At 32.6% G+C, this 12354-nt stretch overlaps 1 protein-coding gene across 3 annotated transcripts; it reads right to left on the reverse strand.

The window, feature by feature from the left end:
* Positions 1 to 1909: 1909 nt before the first annotated feature.
* LOC140985378 (ATG8-interacting protein 1-like) lies at positions 1910 to 4952 on the reverse strand. 3 transcript variants are annotated; one of them, XM_073453230.1, is made up of 4 exons: positions 4830 to 4952; positions 2765 to 3577; positions 2347 to 2424; positions 1910 to 2234 (listed from the first exon to the last, which is right to left on the reverse strand). In XM_073453230.1, the coding sequence occupies exons 2-4, from the start codon at positions 3575 to 3577 to the stop codon at positions 2211 to 2213; spliced, it is 915 nt and encodes a 304-aa protein (XP_073309331.1). In that variant the 5' UTR covers positions 4830 to 4952; the 3' UTR covers positions 1910 to 2210. The 3 variants fall into 3 exon arrangements, with proteins under 3 accessions (XP_073309331.1, XP_073309332.1, XP_073309330.1); XM_073453231.1 differs by lacking the exon at positions 4830 to 4952 and adding an exon at positions 4631 to 4785 and having other exon boundaries at positions 1910 to 2189; XM_073453229.1 differs by lacking the exon at positions 4830 to 4952 and adding an exon at positions 4631 to 4785.
* Positions 4953 to 12354: the final 7402 nt, after the last annotated feature.

Genomic DNA, 12354 nt, shown 5'->3' on the forward strand with positions numbered 1-12354 from the left:
ATCATAAATGAAACATGGGTTGGAGGTAGTGTGGCTAGTTACAGTTGGGTGAACAACTCACCAACAATTTATAACAAGCAGCTAAAATTGCGTGACCCAAAAGCTTATCTTTCTCCATTTGGATTTTATCTACAAAACCCGGTAAATTTCTACCTTTTTATCTCAGTTTCACAATCTAGAGTTGACCATCTTCAATGCAAATGGTGCAGAAGACGAAAGTCAACCATTCTGCCATGATTTCCCTGCCAAGAAAAAGTCGACCTTGTCCGTTCTTTTTTTCCGAAAATACAAATCTTACCTGCATTTGGATTTTCAGCTTTTGTCATGCCAATCTGTGGGATATCAAGATATGGTAATTCAGAGGAATCAAACTCAGAGCCTCAAATTCCATAACAGGCTAAGAAACTTAAAAAGCGTAAAATATTAGCATTTGAAAAGTTAATGACATCATCATCGGCATTTGTATGTAGACATTCGGTACGTTTACCGGACACTCGTAACATCTAATCATGACACTGAAAACATCATCTGGGAATGCACTAAGTGTACAAAAAGATTTCGATGTAATATTTTCCCTCTGAACACTGACAATCAACAGAGATGCATTTAACTAGGATTTTTCACATTCATCAACTGAACATAGAGCTTGAATCAGTATTCCATTAAAGGGAGCATCAGCGTCCTGACAAGAAAGTGCATCTTTTGCCAGCAATCACCAAGTTTTAAGGAAATGGATACAGTCTTAGGTGGTTTGTAGATCATCAATGTATTGTAAAGACACTACACACTGGTCGAGGACGCTACTACCTCTCGGGTAGCATTCGAAAAGCGGGTATCATCGAAGCTGGTTGATTGGAAAAAAGACAAGGAGAACCGAGGAAATGCAATCAAATTGAATTCCAAAGGCGATCAAGCAAAGAGACGCTAGTAGGATCCCTGTCACATATCACGTCCGAGTATTGAATTGTGGTGCGATTGATAAGAACTCAATACTCTCGATTATTACTAAAATTTACTGTTTCCATGAAAATTGCAAGGCGTTTATCCATTGATTTAATTTGAAAACATCAGTTATACAACATTCTCAGTCACACAAAATAGTTTACCATAGGGGTGTCAATCGGGTCAGGTAGGTCGGGTTTCGGGTCAAACCGTGAAATTTTTTTATTCTTTTTCCCAACCCGAAACCGAAGCAACCCGAAAACCCCCAACCCGAACACAAACCCGTCTAACCCAACTCAACCCGTCTAACCCGCCTAACCCGAATTTTTTTATTTTTTTAAAAAAAATTAATGAAAAAAATTCGAAAAAATAAAAATAATAGTAATATTTTAATTTAAACACATAATAACAAAATTTTCGATTTAAATTTGAAAGTTTAATTGTAGAAAATTAAAAGTATATTTATTAAATCAAATAAACAATTGTTAAAAAAATACAAATAAATATTAAATGATAAAAATTTATCATATAAATATACAATAAATTTTTTTTCAAACATACAATATATAAAAATATAGGTAATATTTTCAAAAAAAAAAGTTTTTGGATCAACCCGCGACCCAACCCGAAACCCGTCTAACCTGACACTAACCCGAACCCACCCAACTCGAACCCGAAAAACCCCAACCCGAACCTGATTTTTTTCGTGTTTGGTCGTGTCGGGTTGACGGATCGTGTCGCATTTTGACACCCCTAGTTTATAGCTACAGTGTTAACATCTGGGAAGATTAAGCCAGGTAATTAAAGCCAAGAAAAAATTTAAATATATACTAATATTGTCGAAAAGACCAGATGAAATATGGTATATATATATATATATATATAAGATTGTTGATCAAAGAAATAAAAGACCATATTTTGTATTTTATGTAATACATATCGATGCGTGGAATTAACTTGTTGACAATAAATCCAAAACTATTTCCATGATCACTCATAAAACAGAATAATCTGAGTAAAGAACATTACGTCAGTCGTTCCATCACCATAAACGCATGTCGCTTGTAATATATCACATTAAATATGTTCCAAGGCCTCACGTACACAAGTCATATTTACATTACAATGAGCATTTCCTTCTTCACCTTCCAATGCTATCAATATAACAAATCTTATGGGGTATTAGCATCTGGGTTAAACTTGGAGAGTCGAACCATTTGCAAACCTCGATTCTACAGAGAAACGGACTGCAAATTCAGAATATTTCTTTAGCCATGCATTCGAAATTCATCCTAAAGACGGGTCGCAGTTGGTCAGAACACAATGAATTCATAGTTTTTAAAAGGAAACTTTGACATTAAATTGTTATCCCTTGAGCATTTAAGTTTTATTAAAGGTACTTACTCTGATGTATGAACCAGGCTGGCCACCCAAAGTAACAGCTTTGAGTCGAGAAACTGGACCAAGCATCCAACATGTGCCCTGTATACAATAAAAATGAGATAAAAGACGAGATAAGATAGTCTGTTGGTAGGCGTGCTGTGTTCACAGCCTCAGATTGTGGTTTCGAGACAATGGATCTGGAACACCATAATTCATCTTCCTTTCTCGAAAAGAGAATAATCTCATTTAAATTTATATCAGGCAGAGCTAAATATTAAGTTCTCTCGCAGAACCATTAATCATACTTTAGAGAGGAAATAATAGCAAAGCAGGAAAGATAAGTCATTTTGAATCATTTAATAACGATACAAACATTGTTCATAAAATGGTAACCAGAACATTTATGGACCAGCAAATGAACATAATTGACATCAGTTACCTCATCATCAATAACCAACTGTGACTTCGGTAGCAAAGCTTGTTGCCTATCTCGCTGCCACCGATGACCAAGAATCACAATTCCCATAACAGCTGCAGCTACAAAAATAGACCAAAATGGAGTTTTGTTTTTTGCATGGTCATATAAAGAAGCAGCATGCGTTTTCCACCAAGCTTCGCATGGAAGATTGGACGGTTCACTATTATCCTCAACTTCTTTGCCGTGCTGCTGCACATTTGACAGGCTTGCGTTCTCAGCATCGCCCAGAGATTCAGATGGTTCAGTACTTTCTGAGAATTCTTCATCCCTGAGTGAAGTTGCTTTGCTGTCATGCAAATCAAACTTCACAGCGCTTTGCATGCTCTGCTCTTTTCCTAACGAATTGGAGGAAGCATCATCTGCAAAGTTGAAGAACATCTCATCACCCTTTTCATCAATATTTGGAGTTATAGGAAATTCATCAGGAATCAGTCCCTCGTCAATCAAATGTTTTTCTTGCTTTGAATCCGGTTTACCCTCTTGATTCACCACACGTTCAGCAACATCATCGAAACCCCCCTTGCCACTGTATTCTTCATTGTGTTCAAACTTTTCTTGCAAATTCTCATTCTGACTACGTGGAAATACAAAATGCCCTGACATAAACATCGGATTTGAAGATTCAGCAGCATCCTCCCCGACTAAAGTGCTTTGACTATCATCCAGAGGACTTTGTTTGGGACCAGAAGCAGCAGCATACTCAGAGTCTGTGAGAGCCAAAACCTCCCATTCATTTCCTTTGGGCATGGTTTCTTCCTCCTTATCATCAGCCATCTGTAGGAATCTCAGAAGTCATTAACACACATACAATATATAAGCAAGATAAGGCAAAGAATATGCAATATCTCAAACCTATTAAGCTCGTGAGAAAAGAAAAAAGTGGGCCATGTAAGGGCACTAAACAGAAATTATACCTAACAGCTGACTTTGAGCACACATTATATAAGGAAATAACTTCATGCATAAAATATGTGAAGTTGACATACGGCCATTAATTTCTACACAAGGAATGTTTCGAAGGAAGTTTTTTCATTGATCTCCAAGATTTATGCCAATCAAATTTGTGTTTTCACACGAGTAAAAGAGCAAATGCATGGATGTAGGCTGTTCCAATACAAAACTCACAGTCTACATGGTACAAGCATGCAATTCCGCTTCATAGAGTAATAATGTACATCTTCAATTACCTTAGTGCTTAAAGTCTCCTCTTCTCTTGAATTAAAGTCTTCCTCTATGAAATGAGATTATAAAAATTGTCTTTATTATTCTCGCCTTTACTTAGATTCAAGTCTACCAATATAACACAAGAAATTAAAGAAAATGTCTTCCCAATTCACTTCCTTTCTTGGTGTTCAATGCATTGTAAGAAAAATATATATATTTCAGAAACAACATTCATCTAAATAATTCCATAAATTCATTCTTCTAAAACTTTGCACCTTAAACAGGACCATGAATAAACAACTCACGGTATGAAAAAAAAATAAACATTCAATAAAATGAAACCCAGGTCCTATAATGAGTCACCAGCACAACTGTTTTGATGCCAGGAAGCATCATATTATTTTAAACAAACCGCTGAAAAAATAACAATCCAAGCATAAAAGCCAATAACCACCATAGATCCTATGTATTGGTAGATGCAACACTTTCGTTCAAATGTATAAATATGCTTCAGTAAACAATCAGCAAACACAAAACTTTATCATGCAAACAAATTAAAAAATAACCAAAACAATTTCTCAACTGTAATTATATATATATGCTACCATAAATTCGTAAAAACACAAAATCAAGCAACTGAAGCAAATAAATAGATTAAATTACCGCAACTCAAATAGGTGAAAAATCGCAGGTGACTAGGTTCAGATCCACGTGTTTATATGAATCAAGGGAGTTACCAAAAAAAAAAAAAGACAAGAAATTCCAAGAAGATATTAATTTTTTTTAATAAACTCCTACAGATCAATTTGAAAAAGAAAATATGTAAGAAAATTAAAAAAAAAACATCATCACGATTACTCACAGTATTAATTCCGAAGAAACTTGCAAGCAAAGGGCTATGACTATGAGATGAGAAGAAGGAATGAGAAACCGAAATTTATACGGGTTTTTTCGGGTGAGATAACCGACATAGCCGGTAGCAATATCTTCTAGCGTTTTTTTACTTATATATGCTAATAAATTTTAAGGGGTTTTCAATATAATTTTGTGTTGTTTAAAAAAATTTTATATAATTTTGTGTGATAATTTTCTTTTTATTATTTTTATTTTCATAAAATAAAATTATTATAGGAAATATATAATTTGGGAAATTTATTTTTTTAAAATACAAAATTAATTACTATATGAATGTGTTGGCTCTAAAAATATAAATTCGGCTCACAAGAAATATGAGGTAGAAGTCCAATAATTTAAAAAATAATTTCAGCCAATTAGAACAACATGGAAATGGTGGCTAAAATTTAAGAGTAGGTCTCCTGTGAGACAGTCTCACGAATGTTTATCCGTGAGACATGTCAACCCTACCGATATTCACAATAGAAAATAATACTTTTAGCATAAAAAGCAATATTTTTTTATGGATGACTCAAATAAGAGATCTGTCTCACAAAATACGACTCCGTGAAACCGTCTCACACAAGTTTTTGCCAAAATTTAAATGTTGGATGACCAAGTCATGGGCTTGTAACTGTGCCATGACACCATGATTAAAAACATGAGAAGAAAATCAGCAAATTGTCGAGAAGGATCAAACAAAAACAAAAAGGAGGATCATCATCGAACACAACTCAACTCTATCACTAACATTGCAAACATTTGTAAATATTTTAGCTTTCAATGTTCAGCATTTTTTTCATATATTTCAGCAATTTCCAGCATTCATTTTCATCATTCAAGCTTGTAAATAGATATTATTATCAATTCCTAATGACTTAGTCATGTATTCTTGTCACTCGAAGAATTTTACTGCATTTTTCCAATGATTTGGTTGCATCATCGAGAGGGCTATAACTGACAGCCAAATTGAGAACTCGCGTCGTTTGATATTTTAAATGTTTGATTTTTCATATTTTACGAATACAAATTCATAAACGATCGAAAAAATTAGAGCAAACAATTTGGCGGCCCAATGGGAGATGAGATGCCTCCAAAATGTTATAACACTGAGAAACATGAAGTAATTCCCCAACCACAAGGGAAGGATCAACATGTGCATGAGTAAGAGACTGAATATGGTGGAAGATCAATAAGGGAGACGGTGAAAAGGTATGAGGAACATATTGTTAAAAAAATGGTCATGCATTATGTGGGTCAAAAAAGTTCCTATGAGTTTTGTGATGTCAAGAGAAAATAATTCGCACTGAACTTAAAGAGATTACTAATTTTTCATCAATACCATGAATAAAGATATGAGGGAGTAGATGCTTTCAGAAGATGAAGACAAACTTTATGAGTCTGAAAGCAAGCAACCAATGTATTAGGGCCAAGGATCGGAAAGTTATCAAGCAGTGAAGTTTGCCGCTTGGTTGTACCATCGGTTTTTTTGTCCAATGGGGAGGATAAGTATGCTCCATCACACCAGAAAGAAGAGGAGATGTCATCAAAAATACAAAAATGGGTAGCTTATCGGAAGGAAAATCTGTGATGTAAACATTTAAGGTTACAAATCCATGTTCACAGTCCGCAGCTGACAAAGATTTTACATGCCGAGAAGTGTCTATAAAAGACATAAGAGATCACGTTGATATATACAAGCTCAGTTTACCTGCCAAGGATTGTCTTCAAAAGTTCTTGTTTGATCTTCTAGATGTCGTATTCATAGGCCCCAACAATGATATATACGTTAGACACAAGAATATGACCGTTTGAAAAGTTTCTGTACTGTTTCTGAGATTGCAACGGTCTAATTCGCCTTACTGGACTTTTTCTGAGCTTAAACTGGTCAAATCTGGTCAACTCAGCTGGTTGTTCAGTTCAACTGGTCGTTCAGTTCAGTTGGTCTATTGCTGGTTCAGTTCAGTTGGTCAGCAGCTGGTTCAGTTCAGTCGAGTTGATCAGCAGTTGGTTCAGTTCAGTTGAGTTGGTCAGCTGCTAGTTCAGTTCAATTCAGCTAGTGTGCTGAAATCCAATTTTTCTCAACTAACGTGAAATTTGACTTGTTCCAAATTGAATTTTCTGATCATTTACGTTGGCGGATTGTCATTTTAATGATCCAGCCGAGAGATATCATCAAAATACTGAAACTCGCTAGAAATTCAGTTTGTGCATAATTCATTTTGCTTCTTGTGTTAATAACTTCATACTTGAGTAAATATGTTAGAAACATAATAATAAATTTTGTTAACATCAAAATCAAAATTGCGAACATGAAATGTTCTAACAAGATGTCTAATATATGCACACATGTTGACAAATATTGTAGTTCATGACGATGATTAACGTTGTCCATCAATACACTGGGTAATGGATAACTGATGGACATTATATTTCAAAATGGTCTACAGATTCATGTGCTAAATGGGAAATAATTACATTAGACGATGATTCATGCACGTTTAAATATGTGAATTATCGTAATTCGTAACTACCGTTTCCTAAAATTTTAATTTTTCCAGAAACTTTTGAACCCATTAATTTTGCTCATTTTGTGGGCCATCAAATTTTTCATAGGCCCAATATATGGTCCTAATTGGACCAAACCAACTCACAACTCTTTGGCGGCCCAATGGAGTGTTCAACAAGAGTGGCATCCTACACTGCAAAAAATTCGTAGGTGGGAAATTGAATTAGGATTTGCCTTTGCGAGAGAGGACACTGTTATTTTCTGGAAACTGAACTTCTAGTCGTGAGAGGTAACATAACATTATTGGGGAAAATAACATTTATGTGCATGACTTTTAAAAACTTTACATAGAGGGTTTTATGTGTTTTTTCGCGATATTTTACAGATATGATAAACATGATTTGATCGACATTATTTATCCATACGCTTGACCAAACCTCTAGCGCACACAATGCTAACTCGACAAACACCACGCTAACATTTTCGATTTTAATAATTTCAGGGAGATTTATGTTCTCGTTTCATGTCCTTGGCCGGATGGAATCTCTAAACGAGCTATACACAATGGGCATGGAATCTTAAAAATTTGTTTGTTTGCATATATCTTATTAACCAGTATTATATATATTTGGACTTCGCTGTGCATCCCTTTATTCCCTTAGCCATATGGCAAAGTGGCTAAATTTTGTGTCTTTTCTTGAATTACCATGTTTCTTTTTTAAGCACAAATTTATTCATAAAATTAGGCCTGATAAATATAATGGCTGACTTACTAATTGGTTTCAATTTTTTGGTGTAGGTGATGGAATATTTTAGCATTAAAGTTTATAAAAAAAAATTCATAAATTATATTGAGAGTTATAAAATATTTTATTTGATATTTTCTCCATCCCCATTTGTCTTTTAATTGCATGGTGGACGGATGTGGCTTTCAAATTAACTAATTACGAACGCCGAGTGTGACTTCTTTTTCGTGGGGACGAACCCCATTAATTCAAGTTGTTGTATTGACATAGATGTAATTAACCTTTTATTTACTTTGAAATTATTCAATTAAATGAAGTTCATGCATCTCTCGTCTCTCTCGATGTTGCCGCCATGTCTATTCAAATTTCATGATTAAAAGAATGAAAACAAATAGTATATCATTTTCTCGTGTCCGTTGAGGAGAAGATTTTAAATAACTAAATAGATTTGAAATTCACAACAATAACTAAAAATAATAATTATTTATTATTGTCAATTGGATTTGTTCGAAAAAATCAATGAATTTGTTATTATGGATGTAAACGCAACCTAATATATTTCAACAGTTTATTTTTAGAAAATTTCATCATAAATAAATGCATGCATGACACAAAATTTTTAGTGCCGTAGGAATTTGAATAGGCATGGCTGCTACATCGAGAGACTAGAGATGCATGAATTTGCTAAATATAGAAGACGACGTTTGCTACGTACCTCTTTGTTCATCTGTACTTGCCAACTTACACCACGTTTGGATGAATAAAAAATAGAATTTAGATTTAGAATTGATTTTGGAATTGGATTTCATAAAGTTAGAGTTTCATTTTGAATGAGAGTTGAAAATAATATTAAAAAATTCCATATGGTTTCTTTTTTAATATCTCGTTTATTAATGACATTTATGTAAAATATTCATATATATTATTTATCATGATAGAGTAGGATAAATTATTTTTTAAAAATAACTAAAAAAATAATATTTTTATTAAATAATTTTTTAAGAATTTAAAAATAAATAAACTTCACAAATATGATCTGACCAAAGTTTGATAAATTAAACTTTTAATATTGAAAATAAGGATTTTAATAATGTATGGAACTTTTTAATTATAAAAATACTGTATTTGTTTTTTTTTACCTAACTTTCTCAATATCTCAGATTTTGGTTTAAAATATTATATACGGAAAAATCGTTTAGTTTGGAGAACTAATATCACGTAGTTGATTCTGCTACTAACGGTATTGTGCTATGATGATGATGATTTCTCAATAGTTTTTCAAAATATATTTGAAAAAAGAAAATATAAATTTAAACGGTAGATATACAAAGTTAATATGTTATTTATTTTCATAGATTAAATCTCAAGAATTCTCTTCAATTTTGTAAGAATTTCATTTAGTTAAATCAAATCTCATTAAATACAAATTTTGTTTTGAAATCTCGTCGTTCTAAACACTAAAAATGATATTTTAATTTCAAATTCCACTAAATATTTTTTTTCATTCAAAATAATTTATCAAAAACTAACTATTTTAGATTTAAAATTCATTGTCAAATATATTTATAAAAACAAACTAAAAGATTTATTATTATAAATTTAAAATTCATCAATTCAAATACAACTTTAACCTAAATCTCATATTTAGGTGAATGTCAGTCACATGCGCTCCAAATTCATTCACTACACTCGGGCAAAATCTTCATTGATTTCATGAAATAATTATAGGCCATTTGACTGCATGTATTTTTAAAATCTAATTAACTGCTTTTATAAGTTTTAAATTATTATTAATGATTAAAAATAAAGATACTTTATCCTTTATTTCTATATTTCAAAATACATAAAAAATGATAGGAATATATATTAATTGTAAGTGGTTTGTATATTTACTAAAATATATTTCTATAATATTTTTTATTGAATGAAAAAATAAAATGTTTTCTACTCGAAATCTTTCGCCGCTGTGAAAAGCCAAGGAAATGATAATCCCCCTCCCTCAAATGCCATTTTAGCGTATCTTTTCATTCTCCAACGGACATTACATAGTGACCCTTTTCTTTTGCACCAAATTTGTCGCAGAGCATTTGGTGCAATCAAAATTTGTTTAAATATTTTTTTTAATATGATATTTTTTTAATAATTATAAATAATGTATAGATAATAATTTAATACTTATTTTATTGTTATAAATATTAACTATGTTAAATTTGTAAAAAAAATTATTAAATAATAAGAATTAATATATGTAACATAAAAGGTATAATTCGATAATATTTTTTTGTTGTAAGATTTTAACTAAATGAATTGGAGATTAATATTATATTTGGTATAAAAATTATATTATGTCAGTGTAAAATTTGTAGTGGAATAGGTTATATGGTTTATACCAAGTGCACCACGACCATAGGATTGATGTGGGCCCACTAATCCAAGTTTGTGGCCAATATGTGATATCCGGTGGAGTATAATCTTTGTTATCGTAATTAAAAAAAATACTCAGCAAATAATGTTTAAATTCTCGTTAAATTGCTCAAAAATTTTCAAAAGCAAACAAAAATTTGGTTTCGGTCTCCGTGTCAGAAAATATGTTTGAACTTCATGAGCTCACGTTAAGAGTGTCAATTCGGATGAGTTAAATGGATTGGATTGAGTTAGTTTGAACAATAGTGATATTCAAAATTGCCCAACCCGAACCCAAACTCGAATCAACACGATCAACCCGATTTCGAATTTTTTTGAAAAAAATTAAATAAAATTCAAAAAAAAATAATATTTTAATTTAAACCCCTTCCGCGAACATAGGTTTGCTTGTATAGATCAGGATGCTTTTGCGTGGAACAATAAGCATCCCCCAATCTCTTAGGTGACTATGGTGCACATTTTCTTAGCCTGGGCTTATAATCTTGTTAGGTCTTCCTAAGTTCATACGAAACTCGGCATTTGGCATAACTTTATGGGGAATGTAGAAGCTGATTCAGGCATAACAACGCCGATCCCTTCATTGATGTGCCATAATAGAGAGTGTGGCTTGTTCGTGCTTTTCGAGTCGCTGTCACATGACGATAAGAATAAGAAAGCATAAATTTTTAAATGAGCACGAAAGTAAAGAAAGAGATATGCATCCGCTCGGGCAATCAAGGGGTCGTTCACACGACAGGTCCACAGCCTCACAGCTTTCGGATAATCGCCGAGAAGTGATCAACGTCGGTATGTCTGTACAACCCGTATGCGTAGGCAAAGCAGACTTTTCCACACGGAAAAAATGAAATTCACGGTTGATTATAATACCCGGGAATCTCTCTCTCCGCGAAGAGTTTTTTAAATTTGAAAGTCTAATGGTAGAAAAATAAAATATATTTACTAAATCAAATAAACAATTGTTTAGAAAATAAAAAATATTCAAAATAAATATTAAATTATGAAAATTTATAATATAAATTTTCATAATCGAGATCCTTGATCGAGTTGGAGATCTTGCTTATCGACTGGCATTGCCACCAGCATTATCTGCCATTCACGATGTATTTCATGTTTCTATGTTGAGAAAGTATGAACCAGATCCATCACATGTACTTGCACCTGATGAGATTGAACTCGAACCATCTCTTTCTTATGTTGAGCAACCTGTTCGTATTATGGATCGAAAGGAGAAGATATTGCGTAACAAATCGATTACGTTGGTTCGAGTACAATGGACACGACACGGTGTGGAGGAGTCAACATGGGAATTGGAAAGCAAGATGCGAGAATCATATCCGCACTTGTTCGATTCTATTCCACCTGTTCCATTGTATTCAATGTATGATGATCCATTTACTGATTTTAGTTTTGATATGTACTATAACTGGTGACATGTAATTATATGTTTGCCAATGTTATGTATATAGAGATGTTTGAGATTTCGAGGACGAAATCTTTTAAGTTGGGGAGAAATGTGAGACCACGAGAATAAAATAGCTTTGATGGTATTTTGATAAATAAGTTGAAAAATATTCAATTTATTTTAATGGTATTTTCGTAAATAAGTTGAAAAATAATGAATTAATTTTAAGGGCAAAATGGTAATTAGTGTCATATCTTTTCCATATGAAGTCCAAATGATTTGAGATTTGGATATAATATAGAAAACTCAAAGATATAGAAGTTTCATGTTTTGAGTTTTGAAAAATTGGATTGTTTGACTAGTCCAAAGGGATATACCGGTGTTAAAGAGTTAAATAGTATAATTATATTAT

Source organism: Primulina huaijiensis, chromosome 9, assembly GCF_012295235.1.
Source record: "Primulina huaijiensis isolate GDHJ02 chromosome 9, ASM1229523v2, whole genome shotgun sequence".
Lineage (NCBI taxonomy): Eukaryota > Viridiplantae > Streptophyta > Magnoliopsida > Lamiales > Gesneriaceae > Primulina > Primulina huaijiensis.

Bases quoted from the DNA above. Each gene is read 5' to 3' on its own strand.
- LOC140985378 (XM_073453230.1), bottom strand. From the start codon at position 3,577: ATGGCTGATGATAAGGAGGAAGAAACCATGCCCAAAGGAAATGAATGG. The intron at 2,425-2,764 runs GTAACTGATGTC...TATTGTATACAG, and splicing joins AGTTGGTTATTGATGATGAG to GGCACATGTTGGATGCTTGG. The intron at 2,235-2,346 runs GTAAGTACCTTT...ACCCGTCTTTAG, and splicing joins AGCCTGGTTCATACATCAGA to GATGAATTTCGAATGCATGG.